The 26,936-nt window shown below is 35.3% G+C and overlaps 3 protein-coding genes across 3 annotated transcripts; all 3 read left to right on the top strand.

The window, feature by feature from the left end:
- Positions 1 to 4,695: 4,695 nt before the first annotated feature.
- Positions 4,696 to 9,190, top strand: LOC149734821 (ras-GEF domain-containing family member 1B-like). The gene is made up of 9 exons (XM_089880024.1): positions 4,696 to 4,851; positions 5,638 to 5,719; positions 5,788 to 6,504; positions 6,625 to 6,846; positions 6,985 to 7,122; positions 7,204 to 7,386; positions 7,585 to 8,046; positions 8,134 to 8,257; positions 8,424 to 9,190. The coding sequence occupies exons 2-9, from the start codon at positions 5,651 to 5,653 to the stop codon at positions 8,564 to 8,566; spliced, it is 2,058 nt and encodes a 685-aa protein (XP_089736150.1). The 5' UTR covers positions 4,696 to 4,851; positions 5,638 to 5,650; the 3' UTR covers positions 8,567 to 9,190.
- Positions 9,191 to 9,334: 144 nt separating this feature from the next.
- On the top strand, positions 9,335 to 16,140 carry LOC149734820 (uncharacterized). The gene is made up of 16 exons (XM_089880022.1): positions 9,335 to 9,987; positions 10,149 to 10,372; positions 10,546 to 10,686; positions 10,903 to 11,041; positions 11,304 to 11,466; positions 11,626 to 11,770; positions 11,924 to 12,079; positions 12,543 to 12,583; positions 13,059 to 13,184; positions 13,262 to 13,449; positions 13,675 to 13,926; positions 14,308 to 14,480; positions 14,899 to 15,028; positions 15,192 to 15,283; positions 15,368 to 15,525; positions 15,863 to 16,140. The coding sequence occupies exons 1-16, from the start codon at positions 9,847 to 9,849 to the stop codon at positions 15,955 to 15,957; spliced, it is 2,364 nt and encodes a 787-aa protein (XP_089736148.1). The 5' UTR covers positions 9,335 to 9,846; the 3' UTR covers positions 15,958 to 16,140.
- Positions 16,141 to 16,228: 88 nt separating this feature from the next.
- Positions 16,229 to 26,360, top strand: LOC149734819 (uncharacterized). Its single transcript, XM_089880042.1, has 16 exons — positions 16,229 to 17,308; positions 17,609 to 17,820; positions 18,736 to 18,876; positions 19,090 to 19,228; positions 19,344 to 19,503; positions 19,826 to 19,970; positions 22,096 to 22,251; positions 22,456 to 22,496; positions 22,852 to 22,983; positions 23,190 to 23,377; positions 23,777 to 24,031; positions 24,314 to 24,486; positions 24,693 to 24,822; positions 25,067 to 25,167; positions 25,425 to 25,606; positions 25,905 to 26,360. Exons 1-16 carry the CDS (start codon positions 17,186 to 17,188, stop codon positions 26,081 to 26,083), a joined length of 2,457 nt encoding a protein of 818 aa, XP_089736168.1. The 5' UTR covers positions 16,229 to 17,185; the 3' UTR covers positions 26,084 to 26,360.
- Positions 26,361 to 26,936: the final 576 nt, after the last annotated feature.

The raw sequence follows: 26,936 nt of genomic DNA, 5'->3' as shown, positions 1-26,936 counted from the left end.
TGTTTTATGGTAAACGATACCAAATCACAACCAAGAAGTGATTTTTCACGAACTTGCACCTATAAAACATGCTAACCAACACATTTTGGTAAAGCCTTTGTTTTCTTAGGTAAAGTTTGATAAATTAGTTGACATAGAGATTATAAATTACGACTTGAGCGAAACTGGTTACGACAAACAGAACCTCATACGTCAGCAGTGGTTATTACGTCATAGTAGGTTTGTTCTGTAGTGTTTATTGCGTCATAATAACAATTTTGATAAAGGCAAACAAAACCTTTGTAGGGAATATTGTCAAAGTTTTTGCAGAAGTTGTCGCGTCTATAGTCGGATAAATATGTGTTTGAACCTCAATAAAACACCATGGACTGTTTACGTCATAAAGACTACTTTGTGTGTGAAGTGGGCGTAACATTTGTTCATTGTGACGACACAAAAAAAAGAAAAGTAACGGAAATTTAAAGAAAATTCAAACCTCAATGCATTGGAAAGTTATATAGCACCAAAAAAGCAATACAAAAAACTCATTAAAGCGACAAGTATGTAAAAAGGGCCTCAAGGTCGAATATGGAAAATACAAAACCGGCAACGTTTCGGGTTCGTTTTAACAAATATTTACATAAAACTAAAGCACAATCTGTCGCTCTTCCGCAAGTTTTCCGTGCAGGAAAGCGACCTGTTTGTCAACTTATACCTTGGACCGTACCCGGTGATAATAGTGAGGTGTGACGTAATAATTGCTAATTATCTGATTATCCAATGACGTCACGTGCAAATGTTGTCACTAGAAACATAGACAACAAGGTAATAACCCAACCAGAGAAACCACTACCGTTGTGGTGGTAGTCTAAATTTAGCCTAAGTGCTGACCCGTCATTAGCATGAATACACGCAACGTATATTCCCAGCACACATATTCTAAAACAGGATACACAGTAATAATTAGAACACCGGTACCACGACCGAAACGGTATTGCAGGTTTCGTTCCAGTTGCGATATTTTAAACGGGATTTTTTTTCGTCGAATACTAGTTCTGTGCGAGCTAAAATTTCCGTATAGAATAGTCCAACCAAAAGCACGCAGTAGAAAAAAAACATGGTAATTATTTTAATTTTACGATTTTCGTACCAAAGCGTGTGCAATCAAATGAATAACGTAATAATTCTATATTAGACAAAAGGCGTCAAAACATCGGTTACGCAACAAACTATATGGAAAAGCTCTTGTAGATTAAACGTTATTTAAAGCCTCAGAGAAACAGTTTTTCCATAAAAGGTACTAGTAACGAAATTATTGTGCAATATTCTAAACAGTGACGGTTAAATACTGCGACCATTTTCGTCCTGGTCGAAAATACGCAATGGAAAATCCACTGTCATAATAAAAAAAAATATATATATATATATAACAGAACGGATAAACCTATAAAAGCTGTATAACGTAATGAAGTATTTCATTTTACCAAACGTCTATTGTAGTGCATAAACACCGTCTTAATGAGGAACAGGAAGAGACCAGCAGCGCTAAGTGAGGAATTGTTTTGTAATAAACAGAGCACCCGAAATAGATGCTGACGCTTCTATGCACTGTGACGTGCGTGCATTTAGTTACCTGGCCCTTTAATCAGCTACTGGTGTTGCAAAAATTAGCCATTGTGTTTCAAGAAGAAATATGCATAGGGAATTATCCCAAGATGGTACAGTAACGTGGGGAAACTTCCGAAAAGCGGTCGAAAGTGAAACTTGTTGATCAGTTCTCGTTCACGAATAACTAGTATTCTTGGTAGCGGGGAGTTTTGTTTTTTACGGTACGTTCCAGTGATTGAAGCGGGTGTTTCTACCCGGTAAATATGTTTTTCGGTGCGATGGTTTTTCAACCCGGTTCTATTTCAAGAGTTGTAAAAGCTGTTTTCGCATTTTGGCGACCACGTGGCATAATCCGTTATTTTAAAATCCGATACGGAGAATTGACCAGAGAATATACGCATGTCGATAAATTGGCTGTTTTGGCCGAGATGGTCCGATTTATCATTCGTATCGTGACGTGAAGCACAAATCTGTTAACTCCAGGTCGACAAGGGTGGTTGCGTTTCAGGTTTCTTGTGTTTTGTTGCTCAAATTCGCTCTGTTGTAGTTGGAAAGTTTACAATAGGAGCGGCGGAGAAAAGGAGAGAGAAAGAAGAGAGGGGATTACGTCAGAGAGAGCGAGAGAAAAAGGCAACGGTTGTTAGAGCGTTTGTGTTGCGTTCTATTCTTGAGATTGGCTTAGTTTACTAGTTGGTGCCGAAAAGGTGGAGTGATGTCGCCATGCGTACGTGTTTCAGTGAATTAAATAGTATATGGTGAATTTTAACACGAATATTAACAGTGAGATATGAGATATATAACAGATACCAGGAAATAGTTTTCAGGTGTTTTTATCGTGGTAGTGATTTTTGTTATGCAAAAGGTACGCGCGTTTCGGTACCAAGGCGTGCCGGCTAGACCGAGTACACAAAGCAGGGATTTCGCAATGTTCTATTATTTGGACTTGAATCAAAGGTTAAAGCTTATTCAGCGTACAGTGAATGCGATGCGTATTGTGTGTGAGAATTGGATTGAATTTGTGTCTGAAATAATTAAAGGAAATTGGATGTTCGCACGCAGGCACTTGACAGCAAATTTGGCGATTGCTGGACTCTTGAATGGACGTTACGTAATTTGATTATGGAATTATGTATGATAGTCAAGTTTGAATGAACGTTACTACGTAGGTGTACACGCGTAATCATGCTGTCCAGCTTTAAATTCGGCAGAGCTGCTTAATTTTCGTACTCATCAAATATACATGAGACGCGAGCGTACGCACGGTACAGGATATTCTCATTTGCGTACTCTGTTTCTGCTTAGCGCGGTGTCTATTAGCGAGCTTCTGCAAGATTTATTAGTGGTTTTGTCGTGGACTACGCAGGGGAATGCGTTGTACTCTCTTACTGCTGTGCGCTGGATATAGAATTTTGGGGTGTGCTGAAATGTGCATCGACAAAACGTCACCTGCGGTTATTGTTATGCGTATATGTTTGTCTTTGTGATGGTAAAGACCATTGATTCAATTGTCTTGCCTGTCAAATCAATTATGATTTTTCTAAGGAAAGAAGGGCGTGCGAGTGCGTTGCTAAAACAGGCGCGGCTTTACCAACGCAAAGGTGTATTTTCCGTGCGATTGAGTCTTAAGAGTAAAAATAGCTCATACCCGTCTTTGTAGTTGGCAAGCGCTACATTGGAATGGGTCAAGGCGTAAGTTATTACAGAATTACATTTAGTCTGATGGTATTAGTGGGCCTCTTAAAGCGCTGGTGGTGATTATGCTCGCTGTGTTAGAGCTAGGACAATTGAATTCTAGTGCAGCGGACAATAGCGAACGGATTAAGAGTACACTTGACTGGCAGACGAATCGGGACTGCTATGTTCTGGCTGACACTACGATTGCATCAGTCACAGCGAGAAACTGTTTGCACAGTTAGTTTAAATAGACGACTACTCAAACCAGACGTATAGGTTCAGGGCAAAGTTATCGCGATAGCAAATCGTATTTTTTCCGCATGTTATTGCAACTGCGGCCGGCTATCACCAAATTCGGTGGGAATTGCTTCTGTTGTCGTTGCCTGCAGTATAACTACGTCACAGATTCACCAACAAGCAAGCCAATTGCGGCGCCTTGCCAGTCTTTCGGCGGCTGCAGTTGTGTTGTATTGCCCAATGAGTTATATTTGGATGCGTGTTGATATAAGAGACGCTGCACCACAACATGCTTGTGTCATATCTCAGAAACGCATGTGAAGACAGTTGTCAAGAAAGGGCCTACATAAACACAGTTCAGAATACAAGCAATAAAGCTAGTACAAATGTATGCAAATTTTCGCATGGAGGACCGAAGCAATGGAGTTATGAATACGTTTTCTGATTGCATGGTACACAAGTGTTTATAACCAAGTAGAGCAGTAAGTCGTGCTTTGTAAAACTTTCGATTCATTTTCATACTCGCGGAGTTTACGTGTCGTGCTATGGCGAATCACGGATCAATGCATATAATTATGGCGCTTGTAATTTCGATTTAATTGGCTTGCGTTAATAACATGTCTCATTGGTGTTGTTTATGTTATTGTCATGAACATAGCTTGGTGGAAATGTTTTGTTTAGGTTTTGTTGGCTTGTTTATGTTACGCGGCTTACGTGTAATAACAAAGCAAGTTATGTTTATGATATGTCGAATGTTTAGTGTGGAGGTTCTTGCGTTCAGATTGTGTTTGTTGAACCATCTCGCCTGCTCGTTTTAATTATAGAATTCGCGCGGCTGCTGCTCGACGTCACTCGCTTTCGCAGATTTGTGATTAAAGTTGTTGCCTCTGTTGCCAGTGGCCGCAGCGCGAAGGGCATTATCCGCGCGCAATTGTCATTGTTTGCGAACAAACAGAGGCGCTGCCATGTATTGTGTACTGTATGATTTGTAACGCCAAGGTAAAGCGTTGGTGAAGTATTAAAAGTAGGTTTAGTTGTGTGGATTAAGTCTAGCTGATTTTAACAATCTTGACTCGGTCTAAGCTTACAGTAATTAACTCAATGCAGAGTCCAATGACGCGGATAAGCTCTAACGAGTTTACGATTCACTAATTGTAGAAGCGACCTCAATACAGTGCTGTAAACTGAAGATTGAACTAGTTTTAGTTCGGTTTGAAGCGTGTGCTGTTGTTCTAACATGGTTATATTTCTCTTACAGCATTAAGATTTATTTCTTTTGATACTGTTTGGATTTTTTACTGTAAGGATTATTTCATTTGAACCTGATTTGGATTTACGAGGATATTTAAAACGGTGAGTCACGATACATGTTAAGATGTAAGCGTACACGATAAGAGCTTTATTGAAAAGATTTTACGTCTAGTTGGATTAGGTTCAAAGTGAATAATATAAGTCGATTCGTTAACTCGGTCGATAGTAATGTTTTACGAGAAACGAGTTAAAACCAACCGAAAAAACCGCAAGCAATTACTAACTCCGGGTTTGGGTATGATTCACTTGGTAGCAGACAAGGCTACGATTGTGCTCGCAAGGCGTAACTTGGTTTAGAAGCACCTGCACACCACGAAATTAAGACTGGCGTTCAACCACATTGACATGACAAACACGGAGCCTCAGCTTCTACTTTCGGAGTTATTTTCACCCACAGCGCGGAGTGTATAAAAGTTTCAGGGCGTTCCTTTGATAAGACATGGAATTCCGGTGTTATTCTCCAATGATTAATGACTATAGGGATAGAATACTTGGCTTAAGCGTCTGTTCGTGAACTTAAGTTTTAGCACTGGCTTATAATCTGTTTGTTGTCAGTCAGCAAAAGATTATACTTCGTGTCGAGCGCCGATTCTTGTCCAGTGTCGCCGCGGGCACGGAGACAGATTTATCCGGTGAAAAATCGATAAGAATCCAGTGAAAAGTTTTGACAGTAAGTCGCCAAACACAGCACTGACGCACACAGTACTTACTCCGGACCTTTTCGTGCTTAAGTCCCCTTTTATCTGATTTCGATTTGCGTGCCGCTGTTTTGACCGATGTTTTACGTAACATGCCATTAATAATTTTCTAACCAGAACTATTTTTCAGATCAAAATCAAACATGGAAGAAAGCTTACAGCAAGAAGCACTCTTGCGCCACCTTCTGTTAAAAAGAACTAGCACAGCTGAGGTAAGTGTGTTTGCTTGAAGTTTTAATATCTAGTTATAAGGGAGTTTTTTTTAAATGTAATGTTTTAGGATGAATATACCTACACATTCCTGCTCGGTTCACGACTCTTTCAATCACCCGACGAAATACTCAACAAGCTTAGCACCTACGCAAAATTGACCTCGGATTCCAGCGCGCTCGCGACGGGAAACGCGTGCTCGAAATGCCGCCAAGTTCACTCCACTCCACGAGGGGCCACCGGAGTGCAAGGCACCGACTTCCGGATGCACAAACAAGCAACGACGAGCCAGGAAACACAACTTTCGGAAACCCTTATCGTGGACGGCGAGGAGACCATACGACGCCGCAGACGAGGTAGAAGGCGAACGCAAGTTGAAGCCGAATCATCCAAGCCATTGGCTGTCGCGAACCTTTTGGCTGTTGATTGTTCATCGACAGTTTCCAGAGACTCTGGAATTCTTTCCGCTGTTCTAGAACTCGATGAGCTCGACAATACGAACAACAACACTCAATTGTTGCGTAGTATGTCAACGCACACCGACGAAGTTGACTCTTCGTTGCCACCTAGCGACGACAGCGGTTACATACTCGACGAGAGCGACGACGCAGTACAGTGCACCGCATGCCATGCTATGACATCAACAATTGAACCGGGCTTTGACGCGAAGCAAAGGCTAGTGATGGTTCTTCATGACTGGGTGCAGCATTTTCCTACCGATTTCAAAAACAAACAAACAAGAGCTTCGCTCTCAGAAGTGGTGGAGCAACTTCAAAATCAGGATGAGGTAAGAAAACAATATAATATATAAACATATTTAATTAGCAGTGTACCTCTACTAGTTCAGTCTTTGATACTAGTCTTTCTTTACAACAATGTGTAATCCTATATTTATTATGATTTACAGAACCTTAGCGAACTCTGCAGCCAAGTGATGGGAAGTTTAAGTCAACACACTGTTGTGCAAGAGAGCTATGAACGTCAATTGTCTGACTCTGATTTGGAACATGAGTTACAGAAGACAGTCAACTACAGAAAGTCAAGAGATGCCATGATCTCAGTGTTACTCGCAATTAGGGATGCAACAGACGTGAACGAAATGGCCCAACAGATGTGCATCATTGAGATGGTAAGAATGAGTTTAAAAGTAGAAGCAATACGTACACATTACGCATACGAATGTTAAAAATACTGCAAGATTGACTTTGGCGTTAGGAAAAATACATATACATGCAGATACTGACTACATATTCCACTTTATTTACAGGAGTTTTTAAAGCATGTTGGAGCTGATGAGTTTCTTCAGATGTTTGCAGCAGATGCTTCACAATCTAAGACTAATCTTGGGGCTTGTGTGAGATGGTTTAACAGATTAAGCAGACTTGTTGGGACCATCATACTAATGGTAAGTAAATACAATCATTTTCTGATATCAACAGTTCATTGCTGTCAAGGAAAAAGTAAATAATTGAATTTTTGCTTGCAGTGTCGTAAAAGAAAACATGCACGTCATGTTATCACCATGTTCGCAAGAATAGCAAACAGATGTTTTGAGCTTTCCAATTTTAACTCTGCAATGGCAATCTTGTCTGGACTCAGCCTTGGATCTGTTACCAGGCTGAAGAAAACATGGAATAAATTGAAGCTGTCTGAACTTCATCAACTACAGGTAAGCAAGAGTAACAATATGCAATTAGACTAAAAATTTCGGCATACGACTTGGGATGTGGACCTGAACTAGTCTGTTAAACCGCATCACCCAGTGTACAACATGAACCTTATCATACAAAATGTTACATAAAGAATTATTCACTTTATTTTCATACAAGTAATCCAATTTGGTTTAACGTTGTTTCTTTTCCTTCAGAATGCTTTTGATCCCACCAACAACTTCCAGCAGTACAGAAGCATCCACTCATCCCGTGTCAAAGCACTCCACCCTATGACATCATTCGATGATGATGTCAGACAGGATGCGGCAAATCGACTGTCAATCATTTCTCAAAGATCAATAGCTTCAGTTACATCCTGCTGCTCTCAACATGGAGACTCTGGGATTGAGTTTGATCACGATACATCTCCATCTTCTGTCTTCCTGAGTTCTCCAGAACCCATGACATCACCAACGATGACATCACCGATGATGTCATCACCCACCACTAGAACTCCAGCAACACCATCCCATAAAAAGCGTTTCAAATTTGATACCAAATCAATCCAACAACAGGAAGGGGTGATGGTGCCATTCCTTGTGTTGCTAGTTAAAGATGTTTATTTCCTTAACCACGCAATACCTACTGTTCAAAGTGATGGGACAATAAACTTTGAGGTAAGACACACACTACATAATAAAGTGATAGCAAACTGTATGGTCACTACATATAACATTTGTAACAACTAACACCCTATTTTGCAGAAATTAAGAAAACTTGCTGAAATTTTGCGGCCACTTGAATCATGGAAGAAAATGTCATCTTCTTACCCGAAGAAAGATGAATTACACAGCTTTCTTCTTCATTCCCCAGTATTAGAGGATTCAGGTAAATTGACACAATTATTTTTAAATTGTTGAATGTTAAATATATTTGTAAATAAGTAGTAATTACACAAAATGGTGAATTTCTAATACTTTCCTTGTATATATAATTGTTTAGGCTTTAGGCAGCTAAGGTCATTGCATATCTCTTATACTCGATTTTTCAATAGATTTGTACCTGCTTTCATACAAAAGAGAAGCACCGACCAACAGATTTGAGAAACAGCAACTGAAGACTTTAAAATTTGCTCAAGAAATGAAGAAACGTCAAGAAACTATGGCCAGCAAAAGTTTAAGACGCAAAACTTTCTGAAGAGGCTAAATTGACATTGGCATTATAATGCCTTGCAGTTATGAACGCCAAGAGAGACACAGAAAGAAGAATCAATCAATAGAAAGCAAACTGAATGATTACTTACTACTGTTCAGTCGTTTACTTCCAATTTTATAGAGTAGTGTTATAGTTAGTCTTCCCGCTAGGTATTCTGTTGTAGAACTCGACTTGAGTCCAGTTTCTGGGCTTTCCAATTAATACATTCCAATCTTAGATCAGTTTTGACTTAGTATTTCCACAGCACTATGTGATTTAGATTTAAGACCCACTTGTTTTGTAAACTTGTTGGTAATTTTGAATATTCCTTTTTTTGATTTTTGATATTTAACACTGATCGTGCGACGTTCCTTAAAGTTTATATGGCCCTAGGCTTTTGTAAAATCGCATATTTTTATATCAAGCTTTATAGCGCAAAATGCTGTGTGAATTCGTTACTGCCACTTGTTCGCTTTTTATTGTAATTGCCTTGTTTCAACTGTAGATTTGCGCCAAATTCATGTCAAGTTCAAATTATATTGAGCCATTGTTCGCATAGGTTCAGTCACCGATGTGGAACAAATAATTCGCTTAAACGTAAATAAAGGTGATGCTTATTACACACAAGTAGTCCTATATTTTGTTGTAAGTTTAACATTGCAGGAAAGCAACAGAATAGCCTACATATAGTTATCTCCATGCAAAAACAGTCTAAGTAAAAAAATCAACTCTGGTCAATATTCCAAGCCCCATGGCATGCTTCCTTGTAGCACCTAAGATATACAATTATACAGAATAGGTTGATCTGAACATTACATCACACTGAGTAGTTGTTTAGAACCAAGTTAACATAAACATAAAGTGAAACAAAGTTTGTGATTGTATTATATATTTGTACATGCAGATTTACGATTCTGATACATGCATGATGTTTTACTCTTGAATTTAGATATACAGCATTACTTGACTTTTATGGTAGGTACAATTATTATTTCGTGCAGGTACAAACTTGAATTTTGCGTTGGTATTTTATACAAGATTAATTTCTTGACGGTGGGTAGAATAAATACAAATAGACAGAGGTGATGATAGAATTTATATATTAAATTTAAATCGATCATCCTGTGTAAACAACAGAGGCACTCAAGTTGTCGCATCTCAAAATAAGCCAAGTTAATTATTGAAACAATATTGCCACTGTCATTAGAATATAAGAATTCATCATTTTTTTTCTGACATACCAAGGTGTGGTCACTCTGTGGGAAGTTACTGTGTCTTATGTTATGAGTATGCTATTGGAAACCAATATGGCAAGGCTGATAATTCTTCTTTTGCTCTGCAGCAGGATTTGTCAAAGCAGTCACATTGAAGGGGGCTCTGTGTCATGGAAAGTCACTCAAGACAATGAAGATGGAACATACAAGGTCAGTTTTGTTTTGTTCGTTCAAAATAATTTAAAACCATATGACTCTTGCGCTTTTGATTTTGGTATACAGATGAATTTTAAGGTTTCAAGATGTATGAGAATGTAACATACTGTGAAAAACTAAATATTCTAATGTTTTAAGGAAATATGTTTGTTTAGGTTCAAACTGTTATTCGATCTCATTCCCGCCGTTCTGGCAACACATGTAGATCACTCTTGGATTTTAAATGCGTGGTTCGAAATGGTGGATGTTATAATGCTGAAGATTTGAGATCACCTTTCAATACATGCCCAAACACAATTACAAATGATGGGAAAATATCAGACACGTCACAATCTGTTGTATATACTAATGAGCACAAAAATGAATATATCACCAGAATGTAAGTTTATCAATGTTTTCTTTCAAAAATATTTTTTTTTGTCATGCACACTTTTTTAAGCAAGTAGTTTGAGCAAGTACTTTATCCTTTATAAAGTTCATACTTAAATGCAAACATACTTAAATGCTACCACTTTTCGAGAAAATAATGCAATTATTATTATATTTCTACAGGCAAGAAAGTTGTTGTTGGAAAAATGCTTTATACGACAACATTATTGACTACAAGATGTCTTATCACATGGACTTAAGTTTGCGAAGTGACACAGGTCTGCCCAACTCAGCGCCAGCTCTTATCTATCAACCATTTGCTAAGTAAGCATCTATGTATTTGCTAAATCAATAACATTCGAGAAGGTAACATACCGAAAAAATGCAGGTTTTATGCTAAACATTAAACTAAAAGATATCCATGAACAGATTGTGGTGTTTGCAGTATAACCGAAAACACGTTCATATAACTGTATGAGAAAGCACCTTTACTTAACCTTTTATTACCCAATTTAACATACTGTATTATGTGCATTACAGTGTCAGAATTGGCTGTCCAGAGGCAATAAAAATCCACACACTAGATCAAGATGTTGGAGATATTGTAACATGCAGATTTGGAAATGCAGAAATTGAAAATGGAGATATTGAGCGGTATCCATACTTTTCTATTAATGAGGTGGGTATAGAACTATTGGCAAGTACTTAGTTAGTAAAACACTATAAACCAACAAACTGATGATAAACTGGGCTTAATATCGACAATAAGCAGATACCAATTGCGGTATGTTAAAACAAAGTTTTTGGGTAAGCCTTTATTTTCTTTAATGATAAGAATGAAGTGTGTGTAAACATATTAAAAACCAAAAGCTCAAATAGACAAATTTAACCATTTAAAATAGTGAATCCTAATTATGTCATTTTGGATACCCTTGCCTTAGGAAGAATGTGAGCTTGTGTATAATGGTGGGGGGTCTACGGGAGACATAGCTGTTTCAATTATAGCGGAAGATCGAAAAGGTACAGCTGGTATGTCGAAACAAAGCAAGGCAGTTAGGAGTCAACCACCCATGAGTTATTCATCAATCCAGTTCATTGTTCGAGGTAATTCATAATTTGGACAGAATAGCAAATATATACATATTTTTAAATAAAATGCTTCAATTCTTGTATTTCAATATTATATCTTAGACCTCAATAAATGATATTATATTATGGCATGCAAAAATATTACAAATTTACCACAAACAAAACTACCACCAGTTTCAACTGGACCACTGTTATACTCATCCTGTTATGAAAGGCCAAGCTTTATTGACCCTACCCCACCGGAAGGGCATCTGATGCAGGTATCAAGTGGCCACACTTATACAAAGACTATAAGAATACAAGGAGTAAATTTTGGCAGGTACAGGTTCTTATGACAATATGTATTGCAAAAGTTATTATAGCATATGACCATTTGACCAATACCACTAAAAATATGACTAATAATATTTTCCTAATGTGGAAATATTAAGTTTGTTGGAATAAACATAACGTACTATTATTCCAATTATAGAATTGAACATCTCAGTGTGGTATCTCCCTATACTGTAACACAAACAGCCATCGTGCAAAGAAGCAGCTATGTTTATGAAACTGAACTTCGATGGACAGTAGATTCAAATGATAATGGCATTAGTTATATTTGTTATGCTGCATCGGATTCAAACAGGTACTTTTCCAAGCAAGAAATATAAGCAACTAAAGATACCTTACCTTGTATTAATAACATGTTAATATGATGTAGCAGAGTGTGGGAAGATAGGACACATTTTCATTCTATTTTCTCGACCCATTTGGTAGTAAACCAATGGATATACAACAGTAGTAAAATAAGAATAATGGGTGCATTAAACAGTGTGGTAGTATTTAACATATTACTTTGTTGTGGGTCGATAGCCATTTTACTTCTAGACCTGCAACCACACGCCGAGTCACCTGTTTCATTTAATCAGTACAGCAATAATTACATTTACATGACTCTATCTTAAAGATTGTGATGTAGTATTCATAATTGTTTAATTTTAGTTTAACACAACAGCATATGCTAATAGAATGACCACTGTTTCAAAGGAAACCGATAAGTCTATACAAATTACACTTTTTAAACCTTAACTGTATAATATTTCTGACAGGCTGGTGTCCAATCAACAATGCTTCTATGTTGAAATAAATGGTGTGTGAACTAACAGTAAGATATGGCTAGCAACGAACAACAAACAGATATGATTTATAGTTTAATGTGTTTAACCTTTATCAGTGCTTAATTAATGCTTTTATAACAATAAATCATTGTAAAAGTTTAAAAATCAAAAGTAGGGCTTGGTAAATAGATACGAAAGATAAGTAATATTGGACCACCATAATCAAATAGGAGTATTGTATGCCTTCACTCATTCTTATCATGAAATTAAACTTTACATTGGAAAGTTCCAGAGCCTTATTGAAACTTTGTATAGGTAACCAAAGATAATAATTTGAAAATTATTTATACCAAAGTACACAGATTCTTTACCATTCTTTACTTTGAGTCTTCTATTGTCTGACATTTAAGAATATGTTTTCGCAGTTTATGAAAATTTTGAAAGCTATTTGATAAATATGAATGTTTTTGATGATCTTTTTTTGTGATATACAATGCCTGCTTTTAGGGGATTGCAACAAAAATAATGGTGGATGTTCCGACAACTGTATCTCAGTTACAAATGGTGGAGAAAACAAGTGTGAATGTGGCAGAAGCTGTTGGGAGCTACATGAGGACCAAAAAACTTGCATGCGTGAGTTAAAAATTTACACAGATTAAAGCTGCAACATTGTGTTCACACTAAATTAACATATTATGCTTATGTTATAGCAAAGCTTGAACACAATTGTGACAATGATCAAATTGAAATAAGAGTTCCAAAATGCGCTGTTGATGGTCCCATTGGCGTTGGGAATTTTGACCCAGATGTTACACCACCACCTGAGTGCAGAAGTGTTGACACATCCACTCATCATGTGTTTAGATTCAACAAGTACCAGTGTGGTACAATTAATTCGGTCAGTTTTTATGATATAACCAAGCAATCAAGCATAAATGATTGCAATATGATTTTGCAAAATAAAAATAATAAAACTTTTGTAATGTTATTTTATAACTTAACAAAACCTCTGAATAATAGTACTAGTGTAGTAGTGTTATTCATACAATCTGTTCTAAACCAATATTATATATAAATGTTTTAATTAAAATGACCCCACTGAAAAATACATTCTTCATTTCAGCAAAATAGTGTACAAAACTTGTACTTCAATGTTATTACTATGTGGATTGAAAATCCAAAAGAAGATTCAACTGGTTCTTCGATCATAACAAGAGGTTCATGGTACGAGATAGACAGCACATGCACAACAGAGAAATACTTTGATACAGAGGGAGAATATAACCCAGAAGATACAACTACAACCATTACAACAGAAGAAGGCTTTGGGGAAATTAAAATTACATTGGAATATTATAAAGATAAAACTTTTCAGGTGATTTTTCATAATTTTTTTAGCAATCTTTACTATCTAAATAGTAATTTTTACTAGTTCTAAATACAGCTACTAAGGCGAGTAGGCGATGAAAGTAAATTTGAAATGTGTTAAGTTGTAAAACCTACACACTTCTAAAGACATTTTTCTTTAATAAATGTCGAAAACCTATTTGACGAACAAAACAGATCATAGGCTTTATTCAACCTTAACGAGTAGGAAGGATTATACAATAAACACAGGAATGTTAATAACGCGTGTTTAGGCGTACACGTCGCACAATAATTACTAGCGTTGCCAAATGTCAGAAGATTTTGTTTAACGCAGTGGGGAATAAAACTAAAGTAAACACCATCACAATATATTCATTTACAATTTTAGGAAGCTTATTCACCCTATGACTACCCACTCGATTATGAAGTTGGTAGCACAATTTACTTTGCCATTGAAGCAGAATCCGAAAAAACAAATGTTGAATTATTTACTGAGCAATGTGTTGCACAGCCTGAGCCAAGACCTGCAGGTGCAGAGGATTACATTATGTTGTACAATGGGTAAATACACTAGAATTATGTAATGTTAAATTATTCGATACAAATTGTGGGAATAAATATTAATAACATTTATGTTGATTTTTAGTAATAATAACATCATTAAGCACAGAAGATTATTATTTGATCAGATAACAAATTCTAATCGTAATTTGGATTTCTTAGCACTAAGTACAGGTTAGAATGTATATATATAGTTTAGTACTTTGATTTTTATCATATAACGAAAACTACTTTATGTCCAAAATTAACAGCAAATTTTAATGAGGGTTGGACCAATGTTTTGCATGTCATGTTGCAAGGCTTGGACATGAACGAAGGAGTTGTCACTGAGATAAAAAAGCGTACATTAAATTTTGCTAGAAGTACACTAGTACAGTCAAGTGACTCAAGTCCCATTATTCTTGTGTGTTATTTTCAGATGTATAACTGATCCAACCATGCAATGTTACCAGTCATCCAACCCAATGATTAATCAGTTTAGTATTCAAGCTTTCCGGTTCAACTATGAAACTCAAGGAGTCAGTGAGAACACCAACGTTCTAATGAAGGTATGTGGAAGTTAAGGCACCTGTGTTTCATGACTATATATTTTAACACTGATTTTTTTTAATTTAAAAGTCGTGAAACCAAGACAATGTAAAACCTAATTAATAAAATGCATTTTGTAATAAAAGGACAAAAAAAGCATTTTATCATAAAATTACATTTTAGTGCTCAGTTCTGGTTTGTGTGCAAAATGATAGATCTTCAAGATGTTACAAAGGCTGCATAGGAGGAACATACAGTGCTAACTCTACCAACAGGTACACATTTGATCTAAATTTATATAATCTACTGTAGACCACATTATTTTTTGAAAATTAATGTTATTGTATTTACACTTTCAGCAAATCTGCTTCTACTTTTTGCGGTTCAACCTACAAAGAAGCACATTCAAGTTCATACTCCAGTTCTATAGAAAAACCAGATATAAACGAGGTGGAACCAAGATATATTCAAACAAGATTATTGAAACTTGACGACCCAAATATAATTACCTTTAAGAGTAAGCAAACCCTTTAAATATATAAATTTATATTCCTACATAAATCAAGAATTTTCTGATCAGTTTCAATAAAAACATGACAGTTAATAATGTAAGATAAAAAGATACCACTCTAGCGGTTGCACTTCTGCCCACACGACTTTCACTTCTTATGTTTATGCTTTAATTCCCACTTTACTGAAGCTTTTATAATTAAAACGAAACACATGAAATGAAAGTCGTAACTTATAATGAAATTTACATATATGATCTGAATGTAACTTACTAACTTTATCCACGAATGTGCTAATACATCCAATACTTTTTTTTTTGATATTCACAAAGGCATTCTTTTTAGGCAAACCTGGAAGTGCATCTACAAACGCGAGTAATATGTTTGCCTTAGCGTGTATTATTTCCACTGGAATATGGATAAAGTCTACATTGGTTTGAGAAGATAACAAACTGTAGTACTAGTAGTAGCTATAAATAATTATTGTGGTATAATTAATTTATGGAATGTATATGTAATAAAATCGCAATAATCATGCAAACATAAAGGTGCTACCTCAGTAATTACTGCAATGCAATTTTCTAATGTTGCCTTATTAATAAACCAAAGGACTAAATGCTGAATAACATGAAAGAACAATATATATATATAACACTTAGTTCTAAAAAAATACTAAAACCAGTAGGTGTGACATATGTAAATGTGTGGAACTTTCTATTATTATGCTGCTTTATAATATAAGCAATAGACTTGTGACCCACAAGTTATCAGAAAAAAGCTAAAATCGATTCATTGCGCAACAAACTATATTGTACAAAGACAAATGTAAAAACAACCAGTACATGTTGGCTCCAACAAGCCAATTACATCATAAAAATGAGCAATATTTGTACAGGTTTAATAAGTATAAGAGTAAACTAAACAAAGTATTCTTCGAACACTTGAGTTGACTTTGTTTAAAACATCAGCAAACAACATATGTTATGCGTTGCTTGTAACAAATGACCTCGTATAATCTACTAACCTAGCCCTCTTGTTCGCATAAAAAAAGCCCTCAAATATGCCATATTACTACTTTGACAGCTTAAAATGGGCGACTTAAATTCTTGACAACGATAATTTAGCACAATATAATGCTAGGGCCAAAGATTACTTTATTACATTTATTCATTTATTACTGTGCTATCTAACACATTACAATAATTTAAAACATTTATTGGATAGGCCAAATTCAAGAACCCCAGTCATGTGTAAGGCTAAACTTGTGTGACAATATTATGTTTCAAAAGTGACTGAAACAACAGAATAAAACCGCAGGTTTGGCTCGAACTACTATCACAAAATACGCTTTGTCTAAAATCTAAACTCTAGTGATTAAATTAAGCCTTTGTAAATAACAGGTCTATATTGTTTATATTATCTTAACACAATACGAATAACATTTTTTAAAACACATGTTGCAACTTTTAAACAAACAGTAATTACCCAATTAGGCTGATAACACATGTATGTTCAATATTGACTTATCATTAATTCACTTGTAAAATATTGGAACAACCTCAGCAAGGAATGGTCAGAGTATATAAAGATTCTTCAAGTTCAAATTATGTTCTTCTAATTTGGTAAAGCAAAGTTTTCTTATGGCATAACAAAGTTGCAGTCAACGTAATGAATGTGACAAATATTTTGATTGTTTTATTTCTTGTGTTCAGGAATTGCAATGGTGATCATATGCAAGGGGGGTCTGTGTCATGGAGAGTTATGCAAGAAAATGATGATGGTACTTTTAAGGTATAATTACGTTTTGCTTATCTTTTTAAATATACCCATACGACTGCTTCCCAATTTCTTTTAACTAAGTACTTATTTGTTGGAATGTGAGTAAAAACTATAAAGGTTTATATGGTAAAAATCGACCCACAAAATTACATATGTGGTAACTTGTAAACGGCCACAATGTGTATGAGACAGAAATCAGAATGAAACAGTGTTTGCCGTGCTTTTAAAGAATATAAAATTTTCGTTAACAGATTTTGATTTATGCCAGGCAAAAGTTGAGCAAAACGTTTATTATTTACTGAAAATGTACAGATTCAGCATTTAGTACGATACCAATCTAGCCGTCCTTGCTCTAAACCCGACAACTTTCGATGTGAGTCCAGAACTGATGGATGTAGTGATTATGAAGATCTAGTGATCGTTGATTACACGTGTCCCAACACAATAAACCTAGGAATTACATCTACTACATCACAGTCTGTTGTTTATAGTGTTGAAAAAAAATATGAAGACATCACCAGAATGTAAGTTTTAAAAAAAAACTTAATATTGGCATGTTGTCCAATGTCTTGGCACAGTGGTAGGGTTTGTATTGTTTCCAAAGGTTATGGGTTCGATGCTGCTAACTTTGTAAAGATTTGTGACTTTAAGCAAGACACTTAAAATTTGCTGGCCCCAATCCAGTGGTCCATATTATCAGCCATACAGAAATAAAACAAAAACAATTACACACAAAACTCCAATCTAGATAACAAGTATAAATGAAGGAATGTGACCTACTTTATTCTTAAGCGGCCGGAAAACGACAGTCAATATAACACGGGTGTTCTGTTTCAGTCAATATAACTAGGGATGCACATTACAGAATTTCGAATCTAGGAGATTCGAATCCTTTTGTATTCGAATCTAATTACGGGATTCGGTATTCTGTTTAATGACGTCATCACACGTCATCTCATACACTATATTAACAATTTTTAAAATTTAAGAATTAAAAAAAAAAAATTTTTGTGTTTGTGAGACTTTCGAGAGTAAACGTTTTACAACGTCTTTTCATAGCCTGCTATACGTTTCATGACGCAAAAACTACCCAATAGTACAATTTTTGATAATTTTACAGCTCATGATCCAACAAGGCTACTATGAAAGAGTCTATAAACTGACTTATGTGGGTAAAATTATTTTTTCCTATAAATATAAAAAGATTCGAAATTCTAGATTCGGAATTCTAGATTCGAAATAAAGTATTCTAGGATATCCTAGAATACCTAATTATTCTGTAATGTGCATCCCTAAATATAACATGGGTGTTCTTGGTAATAGTGTTATACCGACAGTCATTGCCCAACACACAATGTAAAATAGGTTGCATTCATTCAAAAGTCATGGAGTTATGTTAAATACACCCATATATTATTTCCCTTTTTCAATTTTAACAGCCAGGAAGGGTGTTGCTGGAAGTTTGAGCTATACAGAGGCATCAGCGATTATGCAATGTCTTATCATATGGATTTGAGTCCACGCAGTGACACAAGTTACCCTAATTCCTCTCCTGCTCTCATCTATCAACCATATGCTTTGTGAGTTTATATGCCTAATTTAGCATATTGTAGGGTGGGGGAAGATGGAACCCTTTTTCATCCTATTTTCTTTTTTCGCAACGTATAACCTAATACATGTGTAATTAAATGCCTATTCTGGTAAATGACAGGTGAAGTGTTAGTAGAATTTAACTTGAAGAGTTATTTACTTAAACACACCCAGTATCTTGTAATCAACCTTTTTGATTGCAGTGTCAGAATTGGCTGTCCAGAGGCAATAAAAATCCACACATTAGATCAAGATGTTGGAGATGTTGTAACATGCAGATTTGGAAATGCAGAAATTGAAAATGGGGATATTCAGATTTACTCACATTTGTCAATGAATGAGGCAAGAATAATATTTAGATATAACTTTTACAGTTGTTTAGTTTTGTAGGACCCTTCAGTAACTTCAGCTTCACTGTGTCGGAATCCTAAATCTGCCATTTTATAAACATTTATAGGAAGAATGTGAGCTTGTGTACAATGGTGGGGGCTCAGCGGGAGAAGTAGCTGTTTCAATTATAACGGAAGATCGAAAAGGTACAGCTGGTATGTCGAAACTGAAGGCAGTTAAGAGTCAACAACCCATGAGTTATTCATCACACCAGTTTATTCTTAAAAGTAAGTGTAAGATTTGAATCCATAACCTAATTTTGTCATAATGCATTAGGTTACATTTAATTAGATATTTTATTCACAAACGGGATATCTCTGAAATACATAATACCAGCACCGCCTTATAAGTTATAACTACATGAGTTCAAAGCTCAGTGCTGCCACAAATGTGGCATGTGTGTCTTCGGAGAAGACACTTGCACGACACTGTGATAAAATAATTTCAAACAATCTATCATTTGCTATTCGCAAATCAACATAATTCAGGAAAACTACCACATATTTTTTAGTAAAACTACCGCAGACATTGTTAGAGCTTTATGTTTAGTTTCAAATGGACCTCAACAGCAATCAACTTGTTATGATCGTCCTACCTTTATTGACCCAACTCCACCTGATCAACATTTACTGCGTGTTGCTGGCGGGACAACATACAACAAAACCATCAGCATTCAAGGTTTAAAAGGAGGCAGGCAAGTTTTAGATTTCTTAACAAATACATAGATTATATAGTGGGATATAAAAATATAGCTTATTGACTAACATAATTGAACCTGTTACGTGCTGTATAGTAGAGAAATGTTTTGGTTGTTTATACATAGGCGCTGAATGCGGGCCTGCAAGGCCTGCGCGCAGGCCCTCACAAATACCAGGGTACTCCCGCAGGCCCTGAAATTTTAATGCGTGCGTCATGTTTATTGCCTTTCTTACGCAAACTTATAGATCATATTCGCGCAGATAATACTAGGATAACTCGATAGGATCATTGATATTTCCATCAAAATATCAAAACAATAAAGATCCAGCATTTATAAATGTTTCAGACCGCAGTTTTAACGGAGACGTCAGTCAAGGTACGTTTCGGTTGCCTGGCAACTTATCGTGCGATAAAAGCATTTGAATCTGTGGCGTAACAACATTAGAATTTTTACAAGGTTAAAATAAATTCGGCTCAATGTTTGGTTTAATAAATATTCCAACATGTTCATTAAACGCATTTCAAGTACCCCACCGGATTTTCAATAGAATTACCCCGCCGTCCAAAATTGCCGTCACAATAAAACATCATATACTTACACCACAGTTTACTCTAGTTTCGACGTGTATAGGAGGTTGTCACGTAGCCAGAACCCAAAAAAGGGGTCGGTCTAAAACCTGCCGTCATATTTAAATACTGCGTTATCAGGATCGCTTATCAGTATCGGCGTATCGTTAAGCCTACAGTTGTTAATACATTCTTGAAGTAATAAAGTCGACCTTTACCAAAGTTTCCCTCAACCACGCATAATCCTTTGTTACGATATAGTGGCGATTCACACTTTGATTATTTGCGTCATAATAGCATTTGATGCGTCGATTGTTGACGTCACAATGCCAATTGACGCGTTCATTATCAGAATTCCAGGAGATAACAAACTGAATGTTCTACGAATCTACGTTCACGGTGGAGACTGTTTTAACCCAAATTCACGTGAACACATGCGTTAGTTTTCTACTTGAAACAGATTGCAACGAAATACATAGCTAGCGCCATTATATACAATTTCCCTTTGTTGTACCGCGACCGTATCAGAACTGAATAACATAAATAATGGTGACAAATGGTCTGTATTAAACACAATTAAAAATTATCTGTCTTATCATTTAAATCTTTTTTGTACGGCGGATGCCGTTGGATTTAATTTTCTACTTACAGTCAGCTGCCAACGTAATAAAAGAGAACGAAATGTCCTTGCGCATACTACAGAACTCACGTCTCTCGTGAAAGTTAAATCAAACGTAATGGCTAACCCACGAAACAGGCAAAGCATATAATGGCAATCACATAAAAACGATTTACAAACGTTTTTAATAATACGATTTACAAACGTTTTTAATAATACGATTTACAAACGTTTTAATAAAAACGATTTACAAACGTTTTGTGCAAAGACCCCACAAACACAAGATTTATAACAAAAATAACATATGTAATGTTCAACAGCAGCACAAAACTTTCGTGATGTTATATTAATATTGGATGGCGTCTAAGTATTATTTCGTCTAAGTAGCTCAGTGTCTAATAGTGATCGGCGGGAATTATTTTATTTCTTGTGTTTTTTAAAACCACACAGACGATTGTATAGCTTGAAATATAGCTCAAAAGACACAAACAGTTTGCCAACAGTGCATTTTTTGTTGTTGGTGGCTAAAATATTATTGGTACAATGCCACAAATATTTGGCATACCCTGGCATTTTGAAAGTTCTCCGCCTATGTGTTTATACCAACATTTTTATTTGGCGCCTAGAAATATAGGAGTGTAAAAATATACATAAACACCAACCGGTATTAACTTTATTGGGAGTATTTTTCAGAGAAGTGTGATTTTTAGCACACTTTATTTTTTTATAGAAATATAAAATACAACACACTGATTGGTAACCTATAGGCTATGTTCATTAAAGAACTATATTGGTTAGGCTATACTATTTGTGGGCACATTTTCAAGTACCCAAGCATAAGTGCATTAGAGAAATTTTACAGGATTAGTGTTTGGTTAAAGCAGTGTATATTTTACAGAAATATGTGTTTGACAGCATGCATTATAAATTACAGCATTGAACACCTTAGTGTTGTTTCATCTTTCGATGTGACAAAATCAAACATTGTTCAGACAAACACTCATGTCTATGAGGTTGAACTTGAATGGGTGGTGGATTCAAATGACACCGGCACGAACTATATTTGTTACACAGCATGGGATTCGAACAGGTATGTATATGTTCAAAATAAGTGCCTAATACGAGTATTTATGTACTAAAAAGTTATGGTGGGCAAAAGCTTACATGGTAGCAATAAATGTAAATGGAGATAAAATTTAATGGAAAACAAAAGGTTATAAGTGGCCTATGGCTATGCATGAGATTCGAAACAACAATTTTAAGAAATTTATTCTTTGATTTAATTTTCTTGCAGTTTTGTCTCTAATCAACAATGTTTCTTTGTTGAAGTAAATGGTAAGTGCATACTTTACACAACAGTATAACATTAGAGGCGCTGAGCTTGTAACAGTATATTACTATTTTTTAAGCACTAGATTCGAAACCAGAGGATGTCAGGTTTTTTAAAATGCAAGAGGTGCATTAAGCCATCATGTCCCATTACAGTAGCAATGTTTAAGCAACCTTATTCTAGAAACCAAGTTATAACTTGCTGTATTATGTGAAGACCCCATTGTAAAAAACATTTGCTTGGTAAATAAGACTGAAGGTCAATCAGTCTGGTGATTTATGCAATATCTGCATATTTCCAGTATTACTGGACACTGAACTTAGTACTTAACTACTTAAACATATAATGTGTGTAATGTAGGGGGATGTAGCAAGAATAATGGAGGTTGCACTGACAATTGCATCGTACTTGAAAATGCTGGTGAAGAAGAATACAAATGTGAATGTGGGAGAAGTTGTTGGGAGCTACATAAAGATCAGAGGACATGCATGCGTGAGTTTAAGTATTTTAAACTGTAGTTGTTCATGTTTTGATGTATGTTTGACTTTTTATAAAACAATTATTACAAAAAAAGCCCGATAAACAAAATTAAATTCAAAGAAGTACAGAAATTATAAAACACTTTTTAAGTTAGTTAGACTTTTCTTGACCTATAAATAAATTCAAAACGTAGTTATTAATATTTTGTATATTTACAGCAAAGCTTGAACACAATTGTGATAATGATCAAATTGAAATAAGAGTTCCAAAATGTGCTGTTGATGGTCCTATTGGGGTTGGGAATTTTGACTCAGATGTTACACCACCACCTGAGTGTAGAAGTGTTGACTCATCCACTCATCATGTGTTTAGATTCAACAAGTACCAGTGTGATACAGTTAACTCGGTCAGTTTCTTTGGTTATGATAGCTAGTATCTAAAATACCCAAACAATTTGGCAGGAACCATAGCACAGTGGTTAGCCAGCTTGCTTCTATTTAGGCAGTTAGGGCTTCAAGGCCCGCTGCTGCTACCATTGTGAGCATATTTTTCTTTTTGCAAGACATCTAATGTAGTCCCTTATGGGTAGACTGAACTGTCAGTCATAAGTTCAAAACATACCCTAAAATAACCACCCACAAAGTCACATATAAAACAGAAGTAAAGCTAGATTTCATGAAAATACCCATCCATTTTAGGAGCAATTACAACTATTTTAACTTACCCCTATCATAGTGTCATAGGCCTAGGGGCCCTATGACACTATTTTGTCAACCAATTTGTAAACAAAAAACTTTTACTACAGGAAAACATTGTCCAGAGTTTGTATCAAAATGTTGTTACCATGTGGATTGAAGATCCAAAAGAAGACTCAAGTGGTACTGGAGGTGGCATAACAAGAGGTTCATGGTATGAGATAGACAGCACATGTACAAAGGAGAAAGCTTTTGATACAGAGGGTGAATATAACCCAGAAGATACAACTACAACTATAGTGGTGGAAGAGGGCTTTGGTCAAATTGATATTTCATTTGATTATTATACGGATGAAACATTCCAGGTAATTGAAAAAATAGGTAGATTAGGTAAATTAAAAATTATATTAGTGTAATGCACTTTTCATAAGCGTTATGTTACAGAAATATACTTTATAGCTCCTGCACATAGAGAAGCCCCCACAACCTAATGTGTTAAATTTAAAAGAACAATAATTATGCTTCAAGAGGTTTTTCTATTATATGCTATAAGTAGTCCTACAGCATGGCATGTCAGGAGATCTGGGTTTTAGGCTGAAGTTCGGCCATTACCCTGAAAGAAGTTACTAATAGAAATGCATTTCTAGGAAGCCTATTCACCTTATGACTACCCAGTTGACTTTGATGTTGGCAGCAATATGTACTTTGCAATTGAAGCTGAATGTGACAAATCAGAAGTTGAATTATTTACTGAGCAGTGTGTAGCACAGCCCGAGCCAAGACCCCCTGGCGTGGAAGACTACATTATGTTGGATGAGGGGTAAATGCACTTGCAATGCTTTAAGTTTTGAATTTAATGTAACTTGCTTTATCCTCACATAGCTGGTAAACAACTGCATTATAACACGGGTGTTCATACACCTTGTGCTAACTTCGAGTTACTGTGTGTGTTTTTAAAATGCACAATGTCATGTCAGATATTTTAACATTATACAACTCAGCAGTTCATTTTTTAAAACTTTTTAGATGTATAATTGATAAAACAATGAAATGTTATCCTTCAACCAACCCAATGATTAATCAGTTTAGTATCGAAGCTTTTCGTTTTTCATATGAAACTGCAGGAGTAACTGAGAACACCAATGTTTTAATTAAGGTAACTGTATTTCATAACTTGTAGTAAAAGAATTTAGCAGATTTAGAGTGGTGGAGTGATGCAATATATTATTTTAACTAATTTGTATTTATTTGTTTTGTTTTTATTGAAAATATATATTTACCTTAATATGATACGTTCTTTTATTATCCGGATTAGATTTCACAGTTGAATGAGTGATGTTTTGTTAAATAGGCTATGCGTTTTAACCAAAAATGATAATACAATATTACATATATTTTAGTGTTCAGTTCTGGTTTGTGTGCAAAATGATACAACTTCTAGATGTTACAAGGGCTGCATAGAAGGTTATAACAGTGCTTCATCCAATAATCTCATTAACAGGTATATAATTTGTTTTTTTGCACATCTGGTATAATCTACTTTAGCAATGATTGAAATGAACAAATCAATGATTGGAACAGCCTAAAAATCTGTCTTTGTTATGGTATGTCTAGCTACAGTCTAACAATTTTTTTAGAAACAGTGTGAAAACACAATGAATTCTAACTAATAATAAAAGTAACCCCTATTTATCAGAATTATGTTTGATGTTTAAGGATTATTTAATACATAAAAGATAAAAGCTGTTCTTTTTTTAGAAAAAGCCGTCAAAACCTATGTCCTTCAATATACAAACAGCCACAGGCAGTGACATACTCAAATAACTCTGAAGAGTTACCACATATAAACAAAGTGGATCCTAAATATGTTCAAACTGATCTGATACCATTGGTTGACCCAAATGTAATCACCATCAAGTCAAAACCCGAAACAACAACTGGTGAATAAATAAAATTGTACATATCTTGTAAAACTCAAAAAGCATGATTTTTGTGTTAAAAATTTACATTACGAATACACACAAGAGTTGAGTAAGTAGTTTTATCAGTTTAAGGCGCAATTAAAATGTAAGTGAACATTCATGTAAAATGTAATAACATTCATTTATGCTAGCGCCACTAACGTTCTGCGCTGAAAAATACATATTAACATATCATTATAATGAATCAAATTAGAATATTTGCCCTAATTCATTAAGCTGTTCTCTCTTTCTTACTAAACCTTCTTAACTGTTTCAGATGGCAGTACTACATTACTTCCATCTAATACACCAACTAATATTGCTATCACAACTACTACAAGAACTAGTGAGCATACCACAACTACTACAGATGGTGCCCATGCGCTTATAAGCAACATGCTTTATACAATAGGCATTATTTGCACTGGATGGTGGATACAATTTTCATTATTTTAAAACAAATGAAACAGAAACCTAAAGCCACGCAATAAAGCCTATATAAATGTAAATCTTATAACACCACATCGAATTACTACAGCAATTGATATAGTTAATATATACACTGATATTTACTACCAACGCACGCTACTGTATGCTGAAGTATTTAAATGATTTACCTTGATTAATTGCATGATGTATGTTTGTTTCGTTGATTCTCTTCTGTAGCATGATATAGGTTCCGTTGATTCTACCCATTTTGGCCTACACTTCAATAAAACCAATATAACTTGAACTGTGGTAATTACTTTACAAAACAGCACTACAAACAACTCAAAGCGCACCTATATAGGCTAGTCCAAAACTGAATCAAGTTATTTTGCCTCTGTTTCAAAGATAATTTTAGACACGAAATTAGGAGTTTTCGAAATTAAAATGCACAGCTGGAATCAGGTAATTATGAATAACATTCTAGCTTAACTCTAAGATGCTTACCAGCTATGGTAATACGGCAGATGGACATTCGTATAGTCGATATAAGCATTAACATTTTAACTGCAGTGCTTCGACAGACCACGTTTTAAGTCAAAATGTCGTCGACCAATCAGAAGGCAGAACTGAAATGACTCAAGGCTTTCTCGTCGTTTCTATGAAATTTTACACTACACAATTTAAACACAAAGTAAAATGTTATTATTTATATGTGATATTTAAACAAATACGGATTTTTTTTATAATTTTTATATTATAAAATTCTGTTTATGGATATATCGTATAGGCTTTCTCGCCAAAAACATGCGATGTTTCGACAAAATCACGTGATGATAGGGCACAGTAAAAATTTTCGTAGGCCGTAAACACGAAAAAGAAT

The sequence above is a fragment of the Ciona robusta genome, chromosome 6 (genome assembly GCF_009617815.1).
Source record: "Ciona robusta chromosome 6, ASM961781v2".
Taxonomy (NCBI): domain Eukaryota; kingdom Metazoa; phylum Chordata; class Ascidiacea; order Phlebobranchia; family Cionidae; genus Ciona; species Ciona robusta.
The sequence above is the reverse complement of the archived record's forward strand: the minus strand, read 5'-3'. Positions and strand labels throughout refer to the sequence as shown.